This window comes from Cervus elaphus, chromosome 29 (genome assembly GCF_910594005.1).
Source record: "Cervus elaphus chromosome 29, mCerEla1.1, whole genome shotgun sequence".
Taxonomy (NCBI): domain Eukaryota; kingdom Metazoa; phylum Chordata; class Mammalia; order Artiodactyla; family Cervidae; genus Cervus; species Cervus elaphus.
The window spans coordinates 43,811,247-43,838,222 of record NC_057843.1 but is presented as its reverse complement, the minus strand read 5'-3'; the positions used below and the strand labels follow the sequence as shown (position 1 = coordinate 43,838,222).

The 26,976-nt window shown below is 40.5% G+C and overlaps 1 protein-coding gene across 2 annotated transcripts in view; it reads right to left on the bottom strand.

Annotated features, from left to right (window-relative positions):
• The window catches only part of FAM189A2 (family with sequence similarity 189 member A2), a 74,029-nt gene that overhangs the window by 19,356 nt on the left and 27,697 nt on the right, over positions 1-26,976 (bottom strand). For both annotated transcript variants that reach the window (XM_043891183.1, XM_043891184.1), the window contains exon 3: positions 11,186-11,296. In XM_043891183.1, coding sequence (XP_043747118.1) covers positions 11,186-11,296 — 111 coding nt within the window. The remainder of the gene's footprint in view (positions 1-11,185; positions 11,297-26,976) is intronic.

The window sequence follows — 26,976 nt, the reverse complement described above, 5'->3', positions numbered from 1 at the left end:
TTAACAACCAGCCCCCAAATTTCAGTGGCTTCATCAACCAAGGTTATTTCTTGACTATGCTATATGTCCACTGCAGGTCAGCCATGGGGTCCAAGGGTGATGGAGCATCCAGTATCTGAGGACTGAGGATCACTATGCTAGAGACATGGAGAGCACCTGATGAATTGTACACTGACACTTATTAAAGCAGGGTTACAAGGTAAAAGGCAAGATGCTCAGTGAAAGTTGAATTCAGATAAACAAATCATTCCTTAGAGCCAGTATGCCCCAAATATAGCACAAGTTAAGTTTACAGTAAAAAAAACAAAAACTATTAGCTGTTTATTTGAAAGTCAAATTTAACTGGGTGCCTTTAGATTTGCTACTTCTGGTCACCTTAGCTTAAATCTTCTGAGAAATGACACTCATCGCAAGAACTCAGTTTCATTTCCAAAACAAATCATATGGTTCTACTTACCCAAGAAGGCAAGAAAGTTCAGTCTACTGTGTGCCTGGAATGAGCTCAGGGTCTGTGTGGTGAACAGTAGCCCTAAACCATGTAGGCTTAAAGAGATCTCTTAGTTCACATCTTTAATATGTTCACAGATTCTTGCACAAGTTGTATGATATCTGAAGTGATAACATCACTGATGAGTAATCTCATGTATTTTTAGTGAGATGTTTTGCAAACTTTTGGTCACTTTTCCAAGTTTCTATTGAGTCAGGTTGGGAACATACTTATCAGCTGAACTGGGCTAATAAGACCCATAATTTGGGAGCAGAGTTGCATTTTTACTTACTCTGCAGCTTGAGCTGTTAAAGTTGGCTGTATCATTTTGGCTAAAAAGAAAGGCCACGCCTCTTTCATACTTGTTAAATTACAGAGGCAGTTTTGACTTCACTAGCTGCAAAATTTTTCAGGCATCTTTAAGAATGACTGAATGTCTACAATGTTTTAGTTCAGTTCAGTTCAGTTGCTCAGTCGTGTCCAGCTTTTTGCGACCCCACGGACTGCAGCACGCCAGGCTTCCCTGTCTATCACCAACTCCCGGAGCTTGCTCAAACTTATGTCCATTGAGTCGGTGATGCCATCCAACCATCTCATCCTCTGTTGTCTCCTACTCCTTCCGCCTTCAATCTTTCCCAGCATCAGGGTCTTTTCCAATGAGTCCACTCTTTGCATCAGGTGGCCAAAGTATTAGAGCTTCAGCTTCAGCATCAGTCCTGCCAATGAATATTCAGGACTGATTTCCTTTAGGATGGACTGGTTGGATCTCCTTGTAGTTATGACAAAACCCACTGAAATGTTGTGAAGTAATTAGCCTCCAACTAATAAAAAAATTTAAAAAAAAAAAAAAAAAGGACTCTCAAGAGTCTTCTCCAACACCACAGTTCAAAAGCATCAATTTTTTGGTGCTCAGCTTTCTTTATAGTCCAACTCTCACATCCATACATGACTAATGGAAAAACCATAGCTTTGACTAGACGGATCTCTGTTGGCAAAGTAATGTCTCTGCTTTTTAGTTACTTAACAGAAAACCATTTTAGTTACTTAACAGAGAAAAGTCTTTTTTATAATTAAGATTCTTACTGTCTAATCCTAGTGGCAAATTGCATGGTATTTTCCAAATTAGGAGGAAACTCATGCTGTGTGCTAAGTCACATCAGCTGTGTCTGACTCTTTGCAACCCCACGGACTACAGCCTGCCAGGCTCCACCGCCCTTGGGATTCTTCAGGCAAGCATACTGGAGTGGGTTGCCATGCCCTCCTCCAGGATATATTCCCCACCCAGGGACAGAACCAGTTTCTGTTACATCTCTTGCACTGGCAGGCAGGTTCTTTACCACTAGCACCCCCTGGGAAGCCCAAGGGGGAAACTTAGCTCCTTCTAATGCAAGTTGACTAGGAAGCCAAGGGGAGAAATTTGTACCACTGGATTACGCATTTTTTGGTTTTGGTTTGTTTTTCTTTTGGGCTGAAATCTATGTATACACACAAAATTTACATACACAAATCATAAGCATACCATTCAAGGAACTTTGAGTCATGCGGTTATACCTCTGTAACCCAAACACTTAATAACATACAGAAGATCCTATCACCAGAGAAAATCCTTCATGCCCCTTCCCCATTGATTCGTGCCCACACCCTCCTAAAGGCAACCACTGCTTGGATATTTTTTATATTTAGATTAGTTTTGTCTCGGAAACTTCCCTGGTGGTCCAGTGGTTAAGAGTGCACACTTTCACTACAGGGGGTGTGGGTTCAATCCCTGGTCGGGGAACCAAATCTCCACATGCCACAAAGTGCAGCAGAGAGAGAGAGATTAGCTTTGCCTCTTCTACAACTCAATGGGTCCTAGAACACTTTTTATTCCTTGCCCTTAAATCATATTGAAAGGGAGGCCTTACTGTATTAAACACTGATGCTGATTTTGATATAAGTTCTGCCTCTGATAAAAATTACAACTGAAGTTACCTCCATGGACTCCATAATGTATCAGTTCACAGCCACTTGGCTTCTGTCTTTTCCTGGTTTATCCACAGAGATTGTTACCTCAGCAACGTCCGCACACCTAGATCCACAACTCCACACACAAAGGCACAAAGCTGTTCGTATTTGAATTTTTCTTTTATTGTCTCACAGTTTTGAAGGTACATCCTGCTGTCAATATCTACAAGAGATTCTTCCTTTTAAAGGAAAATTACTGTGGCCATTCACACAGGATTTCCCTCGGCAGGTGGGAACTATTCTTTCCCCTCAGGGATGGCTGACTTTCTCTTGGCCCTCTTCCACAGTTAATAATATCCTTACACCAGGCTAAATTCAGAAGGTAAATATTACTCCCAATGGGCTTCCTCCTTGAAAGTCTCTGGCTGAGAACTTCCTCTTTTAATACTAACAGCATAATTTAGTATAACAAAGCAGCAGCTAATAGAGATTATTCATTCTTCTCACATCTCCATTCTGTTCATGTACACAAGACCCTCCCTCCCCAAGCAGGAACCAAGCTCATGTTTCTCAACGGGTCACAGTGCAATTTCCATTAATTATAGCTATGTAAGCCTCAAGATCTTACCTAGTTCACTTCCCTCAGGTAACATTAGGTGTCATCTTACAAAGTACTCCCTTCCTACAAGAGTCCATTCTTGACCCAAGGCTTTATATTAAGAGGCAAACCAGTCCTGTGTGGGCTGTTCAGATGCTTGCGTAATTCACACAACACTGGACATCCAAATATACAGAAACCTCAGCTATCTGAAACTTCTGGGGTGAGCCAGTTTGGATGGCAGAATTTTTCCAGATAAGTGAGAATTAATTCCTTTAAATAAGAGAGAGTATCTGAAAGTGAATCATTATTCAAACAACAGTGAATATCTATCACCTTGCCCAGTGAATACAGGAAAGCCCTTAGGCTCCATACAAAATGGTTCTAGGCAACCATGCATTTTGTGTTCCTTGTTCTTCCTGTTTTTAATCCTTCTCCTGCCTTCTTAATCCCATCTCTGTGCAATATTTCTGAAAATCTATTCGAACTTCTCTTCCATCTCTTAAGAATCTGTAAATCCATGGCTGATTCATGTCAATGTATGACAAAAACCACTACAATATTGTAATTAGCCTCCAACTAATAAAAATAAATGGGGAAAAAAAAAAGAATCTCCCCATTCTTAAATGAAAACCATCCATCTTTCACACTTTCTATAAGTATTTACCTTCGACAGCAACAATCATATGTGATGCCTCGTCTTCATCTGATGACATCCAATAATCCTAAAATGGACTGGTGCAACACTTTGGGCCTTAACTGTGGACATAATGTGACTTTTTTTTTTTTTTTCAAATGCAAGTCCATTATTTATTTATTTATTTATTTATTTTTTTGTCCTACATTGATATGAATCAGCCATAGATTTACACGTATTCCGCATCCCGATCCCCCCTCCCATCTCCCTCTCCACCCGATTCCTCTGGGTCTTCCCAGTGCACCAGTCCCGAGATAATGTGACTTTTAACTTTGCAGATGGTTCTGCTTTTGCTGTTTGCTGCCTGTATCTGTAACTGTGTGACTGGATTTGTTTCTAGCCGCATGAAGGCTTTTAAGTTACAAATGGTTGCTCAAATTCCTGCCACTGCGGCAGCTTCCTCCAACTACTACTTGGGGCCCCTGGATCAGAGACCCTCAGTATGAGGGTTAGGAGAATATGTTGCCTCAACGATTTAGGGACGATGTACCTTTCCCTAGGCAACATAATTCTCCTAAAAGGAAAGGGGGGAAATGAGAGGGTAACAGGTAGGAAGGCTGCTGCTGCTGCTAAGTCGCATCAGACTCTGTGCGACCCCATAGACAGCAGCCCACCAGGCTTTGCCATCCATGGTAGGAAGGCTAGGGGTCTCCAAATGGAGGAAATAGGCTGCATGTGTCAGACATCTTTTCTCTCTCTCTTAAGTGGCAGGAGGAAACAAACTACAAGCGTCAGATTTTTGGCTTCCCTGATAGCTCAGCTGGTAAAGAATCCCCCTGTCATGCAGAAGACCCTGGTTCAATTCCTAGGTTGGAAAGATCCCCTGGAGAAGGGATAGGCTACCCACTCCAGTATTCTGGCCTGGAGAATTCCATGGACTTAGTTCATGGGGTCACAAAGAGTCGGACACAACTGAGCAACTTTAAATATAAAAATAGAAGATCTTCTTCTTCCTCCCATCATCCATCAGTACTACAGTTCTCTACCCTAGCTGCATATTAGAATTTTCTGTAAAGTTTTCCCCAAAATGCTGGTACCACCTCTATCAATCAGGGAACTGCAACTAAAGTAACAATGAGATCTGGACTCAGTCCCATCAGACTGGTAAAAATTAGAGTAACATGTTGTAGGTGGAGGGTTACTGGTAGAAAAGTAAGTTAAAGCCCTTTAATAAAGGAACTGTCCACAGATTTTAAATTAAATACACTTATTCCCCATCTACTTTGGAAAACCATTTAGCAGTTCTTACAAAGTTAGACATACATTTACCACTCAGCCCAACAATTCTACATCTGTGTGTTTACTCAAGAAAAATGAAAACAGATTGACCAAGAAAAACTACACAGAAATGTTCACAACAGCTTTGTTCATAATACCCCCAAACTGGAAACAATCCAATTATCAGCTGAACTGATAAAACAAGTTATGGTATTTTTATAGCATGAAGTATTGCCCTGGTTAAAAAAAATAAAGAGCACCTCCCAGAGTAATGGAAATAAAAGCAAAAATAAACAAACAGGACCTAATTAAACTTAAAAGCTTTTGCACAACGAAGGAAACTATAAGCAAGGTGAAAAGACAGCCTTCAGAATGGGAGAAAATAATAGCAAATGAAGCAACAGACAAAGAATTAATCTCAAAAATATACAAGCAGCTCCTGCAGCTCAATTCCAGAAAAATAAACGACCCAATCAAAAACTGGGCCAAAGAACTAAACAGACATTTCTCCAAAGAAGACATACAGATGGCTAAAAAACACAGGAAAAGATGCTCAACATCACTCATTATCAGAGAAATGCAAATCAAAACCACAATGAGGTACCATCTCACACCAGTCAGAATGGCTGCTATCCAAAAGTCTACAAACAATAAATGCTGGAGAGGGTGCAGAGAAAAGGGAACCCCCTTACACTGTTGGTGGGAATGCAAACTAGTACAGCCACTATGGAGAACAGTGTGGAGATTCCTTTAAAAAAAATGGAAATAGCACTGCCATACGACCTAGCAATCCCACTGCTGGGCATACATACAGAGGAAACCAGAATTGAAAGAGACACGTGTACCCCAATGTTCATTGCAGCACTGTTTACAATAGCCAGGACATGGAAGCAACCTAGATGTCCATCGGCAGACGAGTGGATAAGAAAGCTGTGGTACATATACACCATGGAATATTACTCTGCCATTAAAAAGAATGCATTTGAAACAGTTCTAATGAGGTGGATGAAACTGTAGCCTATTATACAGAGTGAAGTAAGCCAGAAAGATAAACACCAATACAGTATACTAACGCATATATATGGAATTTAGAAAGATGGTAATGATGACTCTATATGCGAGACAGCAAGAGACAAAGATGTAAAGAACAGTCTTTTGGACTCTGTGGGAGAAGGCAAGGGTAGGATGATTTGAGAGGGTAGCGTTGAAACGTGTATATTATCATATGTGAAGTGGATTGTCGGTCCAGGTTTGATGCATGAGACAGGGGGCTCAGGGCTGGTGCACTGGATGACCCTAAGCGATGGGATGGGGAGGGAGGCAGAAGGGGGGTTCAGGATGGGGAACACATATACACCCATGGCTGATACATGTCAATATATGGCAAAAGCCACTACAATATTGTAAAGTAATTAGCCTCCAATTAAAATAAATAATTTTTTTTAAAAAAGCAAACAACTGATATGACCCTAAAACATGGATAAATCTCAAAAACATCATGCTGAGTTAAATAGGTCGGACACAAAAAGATACACATACCACATGCCTCCACTTGTGTGAAGTTCAAGAACAGGCAAAACTAATCTATGGTGAACGAAACTGGAACAGTTTGCTTATGAGAAAGTTGAAATTGGCTGAAAGGAGACAGCAAAGAACTTTCTGAAGTAATGAAAATGCTTCATATCTTGTCTGAACAGGAGTGTATTTGTCATGATGAATATATACACTGGTCAAAACTTGATGAACTGTGCACTTGAGACCTGGTCATTTAACTGTTGGCAAATTTTATCCTGATTTTTTTTTAAAAAAAGAGTAAAATCACTAAATGGCAGAATGAGCTATAAAAAGATCAGACAAACAGAAGAACAATCCCTGTCCTGGGAGACTAGCCCACTTAGGTCAACAGCTCCCGTGGGGATATGCAGAGTGGTATTCATAGCAGCATTGCTTTTAACGGCCAAAACCCAAACCACAGCAGACAACAAGAAAACAGAGAACTGAGCTGCTCAAAGGGGAAAAAAAAAAGATGTTAGAGCTGTACCTCATGTAATTTTAAGTCAGAAAAACAATATACAGGTAAGTGGATACAACAGATTCCATTTTTGAAAAATAAGTCATGACAAACCTAGATAGCATATTAAAAAGCAGAGACATTACTTTGCCAACAAAGGTCCAAATAGTCAAAGCTATGATTCTTCCAGCAGTCATGTATGGATGTGAGAGTTGGACCATAAAGAAGGATGAGCGCTGAAGAATCGATGCTTTTGAACTGTGGTGTTGGAGAAGCCTCTTGAGAGTCCCTTGAACTGCAAGGAGATCAAACCAGTCTATCCTAAAGGAAATCAGTCTTGAATATTCACTGGAAGGACCAATGCTGAAGGTGAAGCTCCAATACTTGAGCTACCTGAAGCAAAGAGCTGACTCACTGGAAAAAACCCTGATGCTGGGAAGGACTGAAGGCAGGAGAAGGGGACGACAGGATGAGATTGTTGGATGGCATCACCGACTCAATGGACGTGAGTTTGAATAAGCTCCAGGAGATGGTGTAGGACAGGGAAGCCTGGCGTGCTGCGGTCCATTGGGTCACAAAGAGTTGGATATGCTTGATTGACTGAACAAAAACAAAGCCCCAACCCAGACACATCTATGCAAGGTTACATAAGCGTGAGAACATGAAAGGAAACCCCCCAGCTTATTACTGTGGATTTGGAATGACATGTGGGTGGTGAGGCAAAGAGGGAAGGAAAACATCCCTTTCTCAGAAAGATCCCACTTGTCAAACAGGCTCCCTAACGAAAACCAACTATAATACGGTCCTGTTGATGAATGTTTTTATTCATAAAGACACACAAAGAAAGCGTCAAATGATTAATTATGATATCCCAGAATACTGAGGTTTCAAATGATTTTTAAGTTCCATCCCACACTTTTATGGATTGTCCAATTTTTACAATCATATAATCAGAAACAATCTCAGAGTTGGTTTTGTGGTAGTGGAAAAGTTTTTTAATTAAAAATACACTTAAAAGCTGATTCATGTCAATGTATGACAAAACCCACTGAAAAAATAAATAAATTATTAAAAAAAAAAAAAAGCTTAAAAAAAAATACTGATGTCCAGGCCCCCACTTCAGGGCAACTGAGAATATATGAGTATAGGGCCCAAGCTTGGATGTTCTTTTAAAAAAGTTCCCCAAGTGATTCTAATAGCAGTCAAGGTAGAGAACCACAGAATTTCTCATCAGAAAAGTCAACCGTGCGGACCTTTACATCTTACAATTTGGCTTCCGTTTGTTCCAGAGCCGCCAGTGATCTATCGCTTGGGCTAACTTCTGACCACTGCACTCGGAATCCTCTCCTCTCCTGGCTTCAACTCACTCCCTCTACTTATTATCGTTCAGGGCAGATCTCAAACACCTATGTTCCAGGTATCCTTTTTCCATCTTCCAAGACCTTCTTCTTTTGCAGCCCCAGAACACCATGTCTCACTCTCATGACTGCATGCAGTCTCCCTGGCTTTGCATTTGGGCGTTTATTCATTCCCTCCACACACGCTGATCAAGCACTTGCCGCAGTGACCCCACTCCTCGTGCTATGTGATAAACTTCTAGGTCAGAAATGATGTCTGACTTTTCTTTCCACTCTCTGCAGTCTCTAGTATGGTGTCTTGCATAGAAGAGATGCTATTCTTTTGTTGAATTATCTTTCAATGTATTATGACTTCTCACTTCTGTCCTGCGTCTGTTCTCTTTGTCCCTTCCAATTTTCTGTGTGATTAGTGACAGGGAGACCAAGCCTTGTTTAAACATTTTTTCTGGGAACTCTGTGTATATAAAGAAGCGTGTGAGGAGGTGCTGTTGAAAACTCCCCAGAAGATGGAGAGCCAGACACTGTCCTCGGGGAGATTCCAGAACAGGAGACGAGAGAAGACAAGTATATGAACACCTTTAGCCCAAAAAAGAAAAAGAGAAATGTTTCAGAGATGAACAGAGAGGAATTCTGGAAGATTATCTTCTCTGGGGATCAGGGACTACTTCCTTAAAAAGATAACCATTGAATGAGGTGTTAAAAGGCTGATCCTATTTGGATGAACAGGGAAGTAAGGGACAGGGAATGGTCAGGGGAGAGCGGCATTGTCAGGAACAGGAAAGTAGGGCAGAAACCTAGGTGGCCTGTGGGCTTGGGCTTGATCACGGTGGGAAAGAGGGGAAAGGGCAAGTCATAAGCATCTGCCTACAATGCGTGTGGCCTGGGTTCAATCCCTGGGTCGGGAAGATCCCCTGGAGAAGGAAATGGCAATCCACTCTAGTACTCTTGCCTGGAAAATCCCATGGACAGAGGAGCCTGGTAGGCTACTGTCCATGGGGTCACAAAGAGTCGGACATGACTGAGCGACTTCACTTTCACTTTTCAAACATCAGGCAACACTGTAAGCCTGTGCTTCCAAAACTTAAGGTTATTAAGCAACAAAATGACAAAAACTTTTTAAAACTGTGAAGGGTTGTTAAGAGCAACAAGTTTTTACTGAGTCCCCGAGGAATCTTCCCACCTGGGGAGATCATGAGCTTCCTGCAAGGATTCCATCAGAGCGTTGTAAGAAACGCCTTCTTCACTTGCATCCTGCTGGTTCTGACTGGGTGAGAATGCCATGAAACCAAGTTCCAAATAGATGAGGTTTCCTATAACTTGTAAAGAGTCCACTTTTTTGGGGGGAGGGGACATGTCATCAGACATGCTGAATCTTAAGTTTCCTGACCTGTGCCCTCCACATTGGGAGCATGGAGTCTTAACCACTGTATGGTCAGGGAATTCCCAGGAGTCTACTTCTTTTGCTTTTTGCCACAGGGAGATATTTGTGATGGAAAAGTCCTCTTAAAAAGTTCAGAGATGGCCAGAAATTTTACTTCTGGGCACATACTCCAGAGAATTGACCCATTTCCATGATAGCATTGTTTACAATAGCCAAAAGGTAGAAAGAATCCTAGTGTCCTCCAATGGATGAAGGATAAACAAAACGTGACCTCTGCATACAGTGAAATATTTATTATTCAGCCTTAAAAAGAAAGGAAATTCTGACACATACTACAACATGCAGATGTATTGAGGGTGTTATACTAAGTGAAATAAACAATTACTAAAAGACAAATACTGGATGATCCCACTTATATCAGACAACCAGAGCAGTCAAACCCATAGCATCATAAAGTAGAAGAGTGGTTGGCAGAGACCAGAGAGAAGAGGGAAGGGAGAGTAGCAGTCTGAAATATATAGTGTTGGATTTCCCTGGTGGTCAAGAACCCGCCTGCCATGCAAGGGACATGGGTTTGATCCCTAGTCCGGGAAGATTCTACATGGAGTGGGGTAACTGCGCCTGTGCACAACAAGAGAAGCCACCGCAATGATAAGCCCACGCGCTGCAACTACTAGCCCACTCACTACAACTAGAGAGGAGCCCCTGCCCTCTGCGACTGGAGAAAGCCTGTGTGCAACAATGAGGCCCAGTGCAGCCACAAATAAATAAATAAATAATTCTTTAAATAAAATAAAATGTATAATGTCAGCTTTGCAAGATGGAAAGAGTTCTAAAGACTGGCTGCACAACGAAGTGAATGTATTTAACACCAGTGAATGGTTAAGATGGTATATTTTATGCTATGTATATTTTACCACAATTAAAAATTAGAAAAAAAAATTGGGACAGTACAGGTTCACAACCTCTTATCTATGATTCTGAAATCCCCAAAGCTCTGGACACCAAAAATTTTGATTACAGTCTGCTGTCTCCCGATTCCACTGAGGTGTTAAAGAATAAAAAACAGTCTATGTGTCACATTTATCTTCTAAAAATGGGAAATACTCTGAATGCTCAAAGGCCTCCAGAAGTTTCAGATAAAGGACTGCTAACCTGAATTCTGATAATATCCATCTTTCCTCTTTAGACAAGAGCAGATAGATACTGATTGTGGACAACTGATCCATCTATTCACTGACTAATGATGCATTATATTGCTGTGGTTTGGGGGTTCTACTGGCTGGTTCCTGCTTCAGAAAAACTAATCGACAATCTGAGTACAATAATGAGCAGTTAGTTCTTTATTTTGTTTTCCCACTTCCTTTTACCGACTTCAGGTCTCACTTTAGGACACTGCGTGGTCCTGTGTCCAGCCACATACTGGCACCCAAGAATGCTGGGCAGGCCACGGTTGGCACAAGCACGAAGTGATGTTTCAGGACAGCTTACCAGATCACATCTGGGCACACTGGACACAAACTGAGCACCCTGGCAGCCAAGAATAAATCCGGCTAAATTCAGGAGGACACACACCACAGACAGCAGTACAAAGAGATTCACCTGAAACAGCAAGAAAAGGGGCAGTTAGAGAAAAGATGACGGCTACATTCAGAGACAGATTTTTTCTAAGTAAAAAGACTCATTCTTTTCCTAGAGAAAACAAAGAAAAGTCAGAATCATGTTTTTAATGGACAAACTCCTCCCCCCAACTTTTTAGAATGCTTTAAATTGTGCTGAGGAATGTCACTGACCCGAAGTCTTCTCAATTTCAAGTCCCTATTTTTCTTCCTCTTTGCAAATAATAGAGTCCTGACTTTTAGCTGTACATGACATTAAGCCATGGCTATTTCCTCCTTGAGCCACTGTTATTTCTTCCAAATTTTACAGGATCATGGCAATTGGATAAGTGGAGAATTCTAGAACATAAGTGGAACCCAGGAAAATCAAGAAGTTCAGAGCCATTATCAGCCAGAAATCATACTATATGTATAAAATATAAAATAAAGGTGAGTCTTTTTTTCAGTTCCAAACACCACTGGTACTAAAGAAAAGGCGTGCAACAATCTTCCAAGCACTCAGCTCCAAAGTTAAATATTACAAATACTATGCTAAATGATTAAGAACTGACAGAAATCAATCAAGAAGCCAGTATCCACTTAGCACAAATTAGAAACTACAAAGGATTTTTCAACCTGATTCTTCAAACATATTTGCAAAAGACTGAAAACCTGAAAGATTTTCAGTCTTTTGCAAATATGAAAGATCGGAACTAATGATTATCAGTTTTAGAAGCAAGCATCATTTCAGGGGGTCAATATGTCAGGACTGGCTGGTAAATGAGTTAACATGTGAAGTCTAGAAAAAGCTCTTTCCTTACTACTGGTATTTCAAGAAGCTTGAAAGTATCTCCCAGACCCAATTGATGAGTCAATATTTAATATCACATGATGTCCCTTTTCTTTTTTTTTCTTTTTTTTTTTTTTGATGTCCCTTTTCTTAAGAGGAATTCTTCCTTCCTCTCCAAGAGGAGTTTAAGAACTGTAAACACCAACTGACTCCAAGAATCCAGACCCTTCCTGAACCTGACTAAAGACTCTTCCTTGACTGATGTACAAGGAGACTTGTTTTTCACAAAGTCTGGCTTCTGCTTCTCTCCTTTTTTGTTAAGTGGTAAAAGGATTATGTGCCCTTGTCACCAAATCTTGGGAAAAATGCTAAAAGTGGCCTCTGTGTTGCCATTTCCCAGGTCAGATTCCTCCCTGTCTGTAAACTTGACTTGCACTGTGCTCCCATGCAAGAGCCCCCCTTTTTACTGTCATCCCTGATCATGCCTAAGCTTTTTGGGAAATGAGAATTCATAATTGGCAAAAGACAGGACATGGTCTTCTTACATGGGTTTCTTCCATGTCCTGGCAGTTGCTACTCAAAGAGACCCAACACATCTGGAATCTTCACACCCAACAACACAATTATTGTTACTATGGGGAATCTTGAACTTGCCTTTGGAAATTTTCTTTTAATGAATATTAGATGACTTGAAAAGAAAACATAGCTATAATCCTTATACCCACTAGCCCACCACTAATCTTCATAACTGAAAATTAGCAGCATCAGATACAGAATGGGTGAGAGTCTATTACCCAACACTGGACCTCAAATCTCTTCATTAGAATCTTAAATCCTGCTCGTCCAAAGACATCAGTAAGAAATCAATAGGCAAGCCACAGACTGGGAGAAAATATTTCATGCCTATATTGAATAAAGAAGCTATGTCTAGAACATACAAATGACTCTCCAACTCAATAATAAAAAGACAAATAACTCAATTTTAAAAATCAGGCAAAAGACTTGAACAGAGATGTCACAAAAGAAGATATATGAATAGCCAAGGAGCAGATGAAAAAGCAGGAAATAGCCAGAGAGACCTCAACGCCCCTATTCCCAAAGAATTGGGCCTCCCATCTCTTGAGGGGGGAATGTTAGGTAGATAGAATAGGGAAAAGGAGTCCAAAATGGTGGTGGCTAAAAGACCTGGAAGGGAAAGCCTGCGAAAATAGAACAAAGGAAGGTCCGAGGACCGGAGTGAGAACCCCAGGTAAAACAAACAATGCTCCTGCCTAAGCCCAATTTGCATAGGACAGGCCCAGGGGGAACAAAAAAACATAAAAAGAGGAGCCAAAGCCCTCTTCTCCCTCTCTTCTCTCTCTCTCACACGATGGGGCGCTCTTCTCTTCTTGTCTTTGGATCCAAGTGCCCTCAGACCTCGAAGATGGATTTTTCCGCTATCATCTAAATGAATAGAGTTGTAACACTGAAAAAAAGAAGTGCTCAACACCATTAGTCATCACTGAATGCAAATTAAAACCACAGTGGGATTACCTCACACCAACTAGAATGGTTAAAATTGAAGACTGACAAGAGCAAGTGCTGGTGAGGATAAGGAGCGTGTGGACTCTCAAACACTGCTTGTCCAAGTATCAAATCGTACCAACACTTTAGAAAACTGTATGGAAAGAGGAGGGGGAGTAACTTGCCAGTGGGGAAACCTGACAAACACTAAATTAATGAGGTGACCAAGGTTAACATTACTGATAAGTTATATTGATACCCAACATTCCTGACCTCCTCTGATAGAGATGGCACTTCACTCTGTGATCTTCCTCACCCAAATTCATAAAAACTTCAGTCGAATCATGAGAAAACATCAGACAAACTCAACTGAAATACATTCTAAAAAATACCTGACCAGTACTCTGCAAAACAGTCAAGGTGATCAAAACATGAAAGTTTGAGAAATTGTTACAGCCAGGAGGATCCCAAGGAGATATGACACTTAAACGTAATGTGGTGTCCTGGGATGGAATCATAGACAGAAAAAGGACAGTGGGCAAAAACTAAGGAACTCTGAAGAGTATAGACTTTAGTTAACAATAATATATCAATGGATTTCCCTGGTGGCTGAGACTGTAAAGAATCTACCTGCAATGCAGGAGACCAGGGTTCAATCTCTGGGTGGGAAAGATCCCCTAGCAAAGGAAATGGCAACCCACTCTAGTATTCTTGCCTGGAGAATTCCATGGGCAGAGAAACCTTGAGGGCCACAGTGCACAGGGTTGCAAAGAGTTGGACACTATTGAGAGACTAGCACTTGCACTTTTCACTTTTAATATTGGTTCATTAATTGTGCCAAATGTACCATACCAATGTAAGATATCAATAATAGAGGAAACTGGGTATGGGGTATACAGGACCACTCTGTACTATCTATGCAATATTTCTATAAAACTGTGCTTACACAGCCTGTTTGACTCTCTGAGGCCCCATGGACTGTAGCCTACCAGAATCCTCTTTCCATGGAATTTTCCAGGCAAGAATACTGAAACGGGCTGCCAGGGGATCTTCCCAACCCAAGGATCGAACACTCATCTCCTGCATCTCCTGCACTGGCACGTGGATTCTTTACCACTAGCATCACCTGGGAAATGCTTCTGTAAAACTAAAACTATTCTAAAATAAAAAACATACAGATGGCTAACAAACATGTGAAAAGATGCTCAACAGCACTCATCATTAGAAAAATGCAAATCAAAACCACAATGAGGTATCATCTTGCACTGGTCAGAATGGCCATAGTCAAAAAGTTTAAAAGTCTACAAACAGTAAATGCTGGAGAGGGTGTGAAGAAAAAGGAATCCTCTTACACTGCTGGTGGAAATGCAAACTGGTATAGCTGCTATGGAGAACAATGTGGAGATTCCTTAAAAAGCTGGGAATAGAAATGCCATATGACCCAGCTTTAAAAAGCTGGCTTAAAATTCAACATTCAAAAATTAAGATCATGGCATCCAGTCCCATCACTTCATGGCAAACAGATGCAGAAACAATGGAAACAGTGACAGACTTTATTTTGTTGGGCTCCAAAATCACTGCAAATGCTGACTGCAACCATGAAATTAAAAGACACTTAGTTTTTGGAAGAAAAGCTATGACCAATCTAGACAGCATATTAAAAAGCAGAGACATGACTTTGCTGACAAAGGTCCATATAGTCAAAGCTATGGTTTTTCCAGTAGTCATGTATGGATATGAGAGTTGGATCATAAAGAAGGCTGAGTGCTGAAAAATTGATGCTTTTGAACTGTAGTGTTGGAGAAGACTCTTGAGTGTCCCCTGCACTGCAAGGAGATCAAACCAGTCAATCCTAAAGGAAATCAGTCCTGAATTTTCATTGGAAGGACTGATGCTGAAATTGAAGCTCCAATACTTTGGCTACCTGATGTGAAATCAATTCTGAATATTCACTGGAAAGACCTATGCTGAAGCTGAAGCTCCAATACTTTGGCTACCTGATTCAGGAAATCAATCCTGAATATTCATTGGAAGGACCGATGCTAAAGCTGAAGTTCCAATACTTTGGCCACCTGATGTGGATACTTTACCAACTCATTAGAAAAGACCCTGATGCTGGGAAAGACTGAAGGCAGGAGAAGGGGATGACAGAGGACAAGATGGTTGGATGGCATCACTGACTCAATGGACTTGAGTTTGAGCAAGCTCCAGGACATGGTGAAGGACAGGAAAGTCTGGCATGCTGCAGTCCATAGCGTCACAAAGAGTCAGACATGACCGAGCAACTGAACAACAAAGCAAGATGGTAATGACAATCCTACATGCAGGGCGACAAAGGAGACACAGATGTAAAGAATAGACTTTTGGACTCAATGGGAGAAGGTGAGGGTGGGATGATTTGAGAGAATAACATTGAAACATGTACATCACCATATGTAAAATGATAACCAGTGCAAGTTCAACGCATGAAGCAGGACACCCACAGTCGGCGCTCTGGGACAACCCAGGGGAGTAGGGTGGGAAGGGAGGTGGGAGGAGGGTTCAGGATGGGGGACACATGTATACCCGCAGCCGATTCACGTTGATGTACGGCAAAAATCCTCACAACATTGGAAAGTAATTACCCTCCAGTTAAAATTAAAAAATAAATTTTTTAAAAACTGCAAAAAATCTGAATATATACCTACAATTTCACTGCTAGGACTAGATCAAAGAAATAAATGCAATTGCCTACAAAAGGACTTAGAAAAAGATGTTTACATTAGAATTATTCAAACTGGGCCAAAAATGAAAAGATGAAAAGAGCTCAAATAACCAACAACAGAAGAATATATAAACAAATTGTGGTATTTTCAAATGATGGACTACCTCCAGCAATAAAAAGGAACAAACTGCTGATACACAAAAGCAACATGTAGTTCAAAGACATTACATTGAATAAAACAGGCCAGATACGGTATGATTCCACTTATATGAAGTTCAAGAACAGACAAACAATCATGGTGAGAGAAATCAGAAGAGCAGTTGCCCTCCCAAAGGAGGTGTGATGTGAGGAGACTGATTAAGAAGATATAAGGGAACTTTCTGGAGTGATAAAAATGTTTTCTCTCTTGTTTTGGATATTGGCTACATGGGTATATCCAACTGTCAAAACTTGGCTAATTGAATACTTATGATCTGCGGTTTATATAAATGATACTTAATATGTATTTTTTAAATAAGGAAGAAAATTCTAAGTCCAGCTGTCAAGACAGCAGGGTGAGATCATACAACGTCAGAACAACAAAGATGAGAGACGGCCCCAGGGATTCACTGCCTAATGGGTTGGCTTCCCTTCTACAGTGGAGGGGCTGCTATTGAGAAGTCAAAGTCACATCACCAGAATGGCCATCTGCAAACCCCAGAATAAAGACCTGCCCCAAGGCACACAGGCTGTGTACAAAATTGCCATGTACTCTTTCCCAAATTTATTCCTGATATGGATTTTTTATGACTATTATTATAACTCTGGCCAAACATTGGCCAAATGGTCACCTAATCACTCTAGTGTAGATCACTGTAGCATATATCAGACATGGTGGCTGTTAGGACACCAAGCATAAGTCTTTCAGAGATTAAATCAGGCTCAACTGTATGAAATATTGGAGTTATACGGGACTCAGGATTTAAATGGACCCATCTGGCTTTTACCTAGTTATAATGGTATAACTTCCAAGACTCAAATATCCACCCCATCTATCACCAGGTGGTGTCCTCTCAAAGAGAAGACAGTAAAAAATCAGCTGCTAGTAAAGAACATCATAGTCAAAAGCCCACTCAGCTATACCTTGAAAGCAGAATTTCTTATACTGGAATTTTCTTCTATTGTCAACAGTTCTTGCCTTTAAAAAATCATTGCATGTGATCTGGATTTCTCTCAGTGGAAGGCACCTGAATTTTCAATCAGGACCCTTGGTTCAAATTCAGGTTTTCTCCTTGCTTGCCGTGGTATCTTAGACAATCTCTAACTCTGTAAGACTTGCTTTTCTCATCTGTTAGAAAGGTCTATTGTCCTACTGGGAGGAAATATATACAAATGATACAACTGACAAGTGCTTAATTTTCAAAATAAATTAGTAGCTCAGACAACTCAACAACAACAAAAAACCCTATTGAAAAGCAGGCAGAAGATCTAAACTGACATTTTTCCAAATAAGACATACAGATGGCCAACATGCCCATGAAAATATGCTTAACATCACTGATTATTAGAGAAATGCAAATCAATATTACAATGAAGTACCATCTCACACCAGTCAGAACAACCATTATCAAAAAGTCTACAAACCACAAATCCTGGAAAGGCTGTGGAGAAAAGGGAATCCTCCTACAGTGTTGGTGGGAATGTAAATTGGTGCAGCCACTATGGAAAACGGCAGGGAGGTTTTTCAAAAAATAGAGTTACCAGATGATCCAGCAATCCCACTTGGGGCATATTCTGGACAGAATTATAATTTGAAAAAATACATGCATCTCTATGTTAATAGCAGCACTAGGTACAATATGCAAGATGTGGAAACAACCTAAATGCCCATCTACAGATGATGGATAAAGACAATGAGGTAGATATATACAATGGAATACTACTCAGTCACAAAAAAAAGAAAAAAATAATGTCATCTGCAATAACATAGATGGACCTAGAGATTATCATGCTAAGTGAAGTGTGAGAGAGACAAATATCATGATAGTACTTATACATGGAATCTAAAATATGACAAAAATGAATTTACCTATGAAACAGAAACAGACTCACAGACTTAAAGAACAGACTTGTGGTTGCCAAGCAGGAGAGAGGGTAAAGGAGAGATGGAATGGGAGTTTGGGATTAGCAGATGCAAACCATTATATATAGAATAAATAAACAATAAGGTCCTACTGTATAACACAGGGAACTATATTCAATATCCTATGATAAACCATAATGGAAAAGAATATGAAAAATAATGTACTTATATGTATAATTAAACCATTTTGCTCTATACCAGAAATTAATACAACACAGTAAATCAACTATACTTCAATAAAATAAGTTTTTTAAAAAAAAAAAGATCCCTGGAGAAGGAAATGGCACCCCACTCCAGTACTCTTGCCTGGAGAATCCCATGCACGGAGGAGCCTGGTGGGCTACAATCCATGGGGTCGCAAAGAGTAGGACACAACTGAGCGACTTCACTTTCACTTTTCACTTTCTTATTATGACTTGTTCCTCTCTATCTCTGATATTCCTTGACTTGAAATCCCTTTAGGCTAATACTATTCTTACATCAGTAACCTCAGATTTGCAGATGACACCATCGCTATGGCAGAAACTGAAGAGGAAATAAAGAGCCTCTTGATGAAAGTGAAAGAGGAAAGCAGAACAGTTGGCTTAAAGCTCAACATTCGAAAAACTAAGATCATGGCATCCAGTGCCATCACTTCATGGCAAATAGATGGAGAAACAATGAAAACAGTGACAGACTTTATTTTCTTGTTCTCCAAAATCACCGCAGAGGGTGACTGCAGCCATGAAATTAAGACACACTTGCTTCTTGGAAGAAAAGCTATAATCAACCTAGACAGCATAGTAAAAAGCAGAGACATTATTTTGCTAACAAAGGTCCATCTAGTCAAAGCTATGGTTTTTCCAGGTGTCATGTATGGATGTGAGAGTTGGACTATAAAGAAATTTGAGCACTGAAGAATTGATGCTTCTGAACTGTGGTGTTGGAGAAGACTCTTGAGAGTCCCTTGGACTGCAAGGAGATCATACCAGTCAATCCTAAAGGAAATCAGTCCTGAATATTCATTGGAAGGACTGACGCTGAAGATGAAGCTCCAATACTTTGGCCAACTGATTCGAGGAACTGACTCACTGAAGAAGCCCCTGATGCTGGGAAAGATTGAAGGCAGGAGGAGAAGGGGACAACAGAGGATGAGACGGCTGGATGGCATCACTGACGCAATGAACGTGAGTTTGGGTAAACTCAGGGAGTTGGTGATGGACAGGGAGGCCTGGCGTGCTGCAGTCCATGGGGTTGGGAAGAGTCAGACACGACTGAGCAACTGAATTGAACTGATTCTTATAGTTAATGTTTTAATGGTTTATCTTCATCCATCCAAATAGGAGAAGGTAATAAAAGAGAATAAAGTTTAAAAGTTCAGCTTATCTAATCTTTATATCTAAAATGTGTCTCTCATAGAGAGTGTATGATTGAGTTTTATCTTTTTATCTGTCTTACAACCTCTTTTCATTGGAATGTTGGTTATTGATATGTAATGTAGTTATTGATACAGTTGCATTTATATCTACTACTATGAATTTTATTTGTACTCTTTGTTTTTTATTCCTTGCTCTTATTTTTCTGCCTTCATTTAAATAATTAGAATATTTTTAGTATTCCATTTTAAAATTCTAATTGGCTAAGAAACTATATCTCTGCATTATTTTTTGTGACTCTGTAAGGATTAAAATATTTATCCCTAAATTTTCATGATCTACAGAGGGTTAATGTCATATTATTTCACATCAAATGAAAAAATAACATACTTCTATTTATACTCCCACACTCAAACTTTGTGTTATTGTTGTCATTTATGTTACATGTACATTCATTTTAAACTTCATCATTCTCTGTTGTAATTTTTCCCTTAAATAGTTATATGTCTTTTAAAGAAATTAGAAGAAAATAAGTTGCAGGTTTTATGTCCCTGGAAAGGTTCCAGTGTCTCCTAGTCTATGGAAACTTGAATAGAATTTGCATCCTACTGTTGTGTGAGAATTGTATAAATCTTAATTATGTTGAATTGGTTCATAGTGCTGTTTCAAGTCTACTACATCCTTCTACTTATCTCTATATTCATTCTACTAACTTTTGAGAGTTTGATATTGAAACTACAGCTAAAAATCTTAATTTATCTACTTAAACAACAATTGTAATATATAGTGGAACTATATGTAGCCTTCTTCTATATTTTCCAAGTCTCCTGTAAATGTGTTACCATGCTTTCACAATTAAAAATATATATATAACAAAAAAAAAAAGATCTATCATCCCAGGTACTTCCCAAGATTCATGAGAGAATAACACAAAATGATGTACATGAAAATCTTTTATATGCTGCAAAATACTAGGCAACCAGTTTTACTATTGCTAACAATAGGCGTTGTGCCTTTGTGGGGAAGACTTTTTATTATAAAATGAATTTCATAAAATGTGTTTCACTAATTTCCAGTAGCAGCAACTTGTTCTTACACTTATGATGCATAAATGCCCCCACGAATTTATGGCAGCTGGAAAGGATACTCAGTTACTACAGTCCACCTGTAATAATCTGTAGGTATATTATTTCCAAAACTCTTCCATAAATTCTCTCTGAAGACTGCTTTAGGAACTTACTCCACCACGCTGACCATTGACACATGTGTGTGAGGTGTCTCCTACTGGCCCCTCCAGATCCTCTCTCTGCTCCCCATACTTCTCCCCTCCTCCCAGGGAGACTGATCTGCAGACTGTATCAATGGGGCTCCTCTGCCCTCTGGTGTCTGGTTTGGTTCAGTCAATGGGAGCCCTGGAAGAAGACCCAAGGGAGAGAGGAGGATGAGGTTGGGGTAGTTATTCTCCTGGTTCCTTCTCTGCAGGCTCAGGCTGGCTGTGTCCCTCATGAAAAGCCACAGGTCTTCTCAACGGCTCCTCAGTACATGATCCCAACTTCTAGACTCTGACTACCCTTCCCCTGTCAGGACTACACCCTGCACATATCTTTGTGAACTGGCCCTTAATGAACTGCTCGTCAGGTTATAATTTTATCATTATAGCATTTTATCAAGACCATCTCTATAAAATTTTTCCATATATTTAACCTAATTTTTTCCCTGCTCTTTAAGCCTATCTCCTATTGTTCTCACTTCAAACTGAATGTTATTCACTCAATGAAGTGAACCCCATGGGGTACAGTCCCTGAATTCTCCTGAAGCCAATTCCTCACTGTGATTTACCAACACGCGTGTGTACATGCATGCTAAGTCACTTCAGTCATGTCCGACTCTGTGCGACCCTATGGACTGTAGCCCATCAGGCTACTCTCAGGCTTCTGTTCATGCAAATTCTCCAGGCAGGAACACTGGAGTGGGTTGCCATGCCTTCCTCCAGGCGTTCTTCCCAACTCAGGGACCAAACTCGCGTCTCCTTCAACTCCTGCATTGGCAGGTGGGTTCTTTACCACTAATGCCACCTGGGAGGTTGGGATTTACCAACAAGAAACAGAAAAGCCCAAAGTTTATGGAGAAAAGTCTTTCTAGAATTTATACTTTAGCCATGAAAGACTGAGGGACACAAGAAGTAGAGAGTTTGCCTCATTGCATCCTGTGGCTTACAAGAGGTAAATGCAAAATCCAAGATCCAAAGCCATGGTCTTTTCACAAGGACTGGCAACATGAGTTAAGCCTTTTATGGTTTCAGTTTCATTGTTACTAACTTGAATCACATGTATTTTCTGATACTTATACACCAGGTAGCTTGCCACAAAAGGTATGTTTGTCTTTTCTTTTCTTTTCTATTTTTTGGCCACCCCACACAGTATGTGGGATCTTAAATTTCCCCTCCAGGGATGGAACCTGTCCCCCTGTAATATAAGTGTGGAGTCTTAACCACTGGACCCCCCAGGGAAGTCCTCGGAGGTATGTTTTTCAACTGAGTATTTGGAATTGCCCTTAACACTGATCTCTTGCAAATGTGTCCCCAGTCCATTCCAGGTCTCAATTAAGTGACCCAATAAAAGAATCAGTCTGGGGAAGCCATCCAATAAGAAACATCACCTGCAATTTGCTTATTCCAACCTGCTGAAAGTTCTTCATAATTTCCATCACGTTGTTGTTCAGTCATTCAGTTGTGTCCAACTCTTTGCAACCCCATGGATTCCAGCACACCAGGCTTCCCTGTCCTTCACCACCTCCCAGAGTTTGTTCAAACTCATGTCCATTGAGTCAGTGATGCCATTCAACCATCTCATCCTCTGTCATCCGCTTCTCCTCCTGCCCTCAATCGCTCCCAGAATCGGGGTCTTTTCCAGTGAGTCAACTCTTTGCATCAGGTGGCCAAAGTATTGGAGCTTCAGCTTCAGCATCAGTCCTTCCAGTGAATATTCAGGGTAGAAATCTTTAGAATTGAGTGGGTTGATCTTGCTGTCCAAGGGACTCTCAAGAGTCTTCTCCAACACCACAACTCTAAAGCATCAATTCATCACTCAGCTTTCTTTATGGTCCAACTCTCACATCTGTACATGACTACCGGAAAAACCACAGCTCTGACCATACGGACCTTTGTGGGCAAAATGATGCTTCTTCTTTTCAATACACTGTCTAGGTTTGTTATAACTTTTCTCTCATAACATCATTAAATAATTATGGCTATCACAGCTTGGTACTGTTGAATCCTCTTTGATACAATGTTTCTGTCTCTAAATAGACTCACCTTTCCCTGCTGCTTAAGGAGGTTTATTTGGCTTCTTAGTTCCCTAGTGCTCTAAACTCAGATTCACCTGAAAATCAACTGTGAATCTTTACATAAATAGTTTCACTAATTGTGTGAAGGCAGAATAGCTTAAAATGAATAGGTTTAAAATAGTGAATTGAACATAAGGATTTAGTTCTACTAAGTCCTGAAAACCCATGAAATTGATAATAAAGGAAATATCTTTAATGCAGAAATTCATAAGGACTGAAAGGAAAAATTTTAGAAGTTAAAAAGCCAGTGTGCAAGCATGAATTGACTCAGAGGTCCTAAGAAAACTGAATCCTACAGCAACAATGACGAAAGCCAAAACAGAAGAATTCCTCAGTCACCACATGTTCAAAAATGGGTGGCAGCAGATACCTCTGGATGTACAAGTGAGGCTAAAGATAGAATTGGCTGAGAATCTAAGAAGCAATTAGAAAATGGTACAACCACTATGGGAAACTAGAGGCAGTTTCTAATGAAGTTAAGTATCTATCAACCTATGTTTGAGCAATTCCCATTTAGGTACATACATTAACGTATATGCCCACAAAAAGACATGTACAAGAAAGTTCATAGCAATTGGTTCATAATAACCAAAAACTGGAAAACAACTCAAATGCCCAAGAATAGAAGAGTAGAGGAACAAATTGTAGCACCCTCTTAAATGAAATAAAACCCACTGCTATGGTTTGAATGTTTGTGTTCCCCCAAACTCATAAATTGAAATCCTAGCCCCAAAGTGATGGTATTAGGAGGTGGGGGGTCTTTGGGAGGCGATTAGGTCATAAAGGGCAAGCATCAATCTACTCAGTGGTCCTGAGAAAACTGAATCTTACAACAGCGATGAGGAAAGCCAAAACAACAGAATTTATCATGAATGAGATTAGTGAATTTGTGTGTGTATTTTTCAATTTAAATATCAAAAGCACGCCAAATTATTTCCATTAGAAACTCCTCAAAAAGGTTTAACTCAAAAAATACTACTACTGCCTCAGAATCCTTTTCTTTTTCACACTTTCTTTCATCTTTCAATTTCCCAAGAAAACATCACTGGTACCCATTTAGTCATGATGCCTTATTTTTCCTCAGATGATGCTGTTGAAAATAAATTAAAATCAGAATACCTTCTCCAGTGGGGTACAAAAACATAGGTCATCTTAAATATTACTGAAAGAATGAACAAATCAATCAATGAATAATTGAAAGAAAATTGATTCTTATGATAAAGACTATTCGGAGGTATCATATATCCTTATCAATATTGTGGAACATACACAGACAGGCCCTGAAAGGCAGTCACCAGGTTGACTATCACTGCTTGCATGAAAATGGCTACTGCTATTGCTCCTGGTGGGAACCCACCACTTCCCAGGGAACAAAGATGGGAAGGGCTGGGACTCCTTTCCAATCATTTCATAGGAATGAGTCGGGGTGGTGAGTGAGTGGGTGGAAGAACTAAGTACCCAGTGCATAGAATCCAGGTTACGTTTTCCCATTGAAACAAGAACATTATGTGATCTGGCTGGGAATGTGACTGACATTCTTTTATGTTCTCAGAGACAAGAAGTCCCAGCTCCAAACCACTGATCAGTCACCGGTTAATAGGACAAATGTCATAGGACCTATGACAATGAACAAAAACACTTACCTGACTCTTAACACTTACAATTTTAATTCAGTTTGGAGAAGCATTTTAATACACAGATGTAGACTCAAGGGGCCCTCGTAGGGCCAAGTTATCTAAACACAACACAATGACACCAGGGGAGGAAAAAAAGGAAGACGCCAAACTAAAATCTTTCTGAACTAGTTTAGTAAAATGACTCTTCTGATAGACTGTTCAGCACCATGGCAACCAACAAAACACGATAAATCACAGTGACTCACAAAGCCCAGCCTCTGGGCTTAACCCTGTTCAGGAGCACATGCACTGACTTGGTTTGCAGGGCGCCTTTAATCAACTCAGATCCCAAGAGAACCTGCTCCCGGGCTTCACTCCCTTGACATCTTTTCAACTTCTTCCAGAAGCCTGGCAGATATATTACCAACGTCCAGACTGGCGCTCCCTGCCAACAAGCCAAACACAGGCTCGTTGCTGTGAACAGAAACAGCTGTCTCTCTTTCCTCTCGTTCCTCTCAGAGATGTTGAAGTGTCAGATTTGTTCATGTTACGGTTGTCCCAGATTCTCTTTTCATAAAATATCTAAAATGTAATAACATTTATTTTGAATTCCTTTTTCAACAGGAGTGAAAGCCTTCTTCCTCTCCCAACTAGTGAAAGACACAACTTTTCATTAGTTTGGAACAGTCTTGAGATGAGCAAAAAACAATTACAACTGAGACTTGCAAATTCCTGATAAAGATATACAAATCTCAGGACTTCCTGACAGTCCAGTGGTTAAGACTCTGCACTGCCCACGCAGGGGGCCGGGGTTCAATCCCTGGTTGGGAAACTAAGATCTCTCATGTTGTGTGCCATGGCCAAAGGATAAATTATACACACACACACACACACACACACACACAGGCAAATACAGTAGTTTGGTCATCTGATGCGAACAGACAACTCAATGGAAAAGTCCCTGATTCTGGGAAAGATTGAGCGCAGAAGGAGAAGAGGGTGTCAGAGGACGAGATGGCTGGACGGCATTACCAATGCAATGAACATGAACTTGAGCAGACTCCAGGAGATGGTGAGGGGCAGGGAAGCCTGGCATGCTGCAGTCCATGGAGTCGCAAACGGAACAACACACAAATACAAATCTCAGGGTACTTTCAAGGCTCCCAGCTCGTGAGAGGAAATTCTGCCTTTCCTGGGGTCCTCCCCGCCGCCCTGTTCTCTTACGGATCCCCTGAGTCCCAGGGCTCCTTTTCAGCACTATGCCCCTCATTTCTCAGGAAAGTGACTCTTCTCATGACCTAAGCAATCAGCAGAGAAGGGGGTGAACTCATCATGCGTATGGCTCCACAGTTCCCTGATACAATGGAGGAAGCTGTCACCTTGAATTCACATGTTTCCATCAGCAATGCAGCAGAGGACTAAGAGGAAAACATCCTGATGAGAGTCTCAAGACAAAATAATCAGAGGATAATGTGACACCCTGAGATTTGCTCTTTGAACAAAGTGAAAGAGTCAGGATCATGTTCTGCTCTACCCCACAGGAGTAAGGTGGCAGAGGTAAATTTGGATTTGAAGATAAGAAAGGCAGCAGAAACTTTTAAACAAAATTGCAGAGCTATGACTCTTGAGACATCACTTTCCTTCTCTGTTATGCTTTCCTTTCATCTGTGTGTCGTTCTTTCCCTGCCCCTAGCCCTTTTTCCAGGTTACATTTTCCCACTGAAACAAGAACATTGTGATCTTAGCTTCTTCTTTAAAAAAAAAAAAAATGTTTTTAAGATCCAATTTTATTTTATTTTAAAAACTTCTTGGCTGCATGGCAGGTGGGATCTTAGTTCCCCAACCAGGGATCAACCCTACACCCCTGCATTGGAAGTTTGGAGTCTTAACCGCTGGACCATCAGGAAATCTCTACTCTTAGCTTCATAAGGTTCAGCAAGTTAAATTCACACTTTATGACTCCCCAGTAATGAAGATCATGGCTCTAGAGAAGTTACCTAGAGACAACAGTCCTCAAAGACGGCTTCCATCAAGTCCTTCCCTCTGTACTTCACTGGCTGTTCCTCACGTCAAGCGGTGAAGGCTAATATATACAATGAAATATTATCCAACCTTAAAAAGGAAGTACTGACATATACTACAGCATGAACGAACCTTGAAAACACTATGCTAAGCGAAACAAACCAGATACAAAAGGACATGTATGATTGCACTTACATGGGGTACCTAGAGTCGGCAAATTCAGAGAG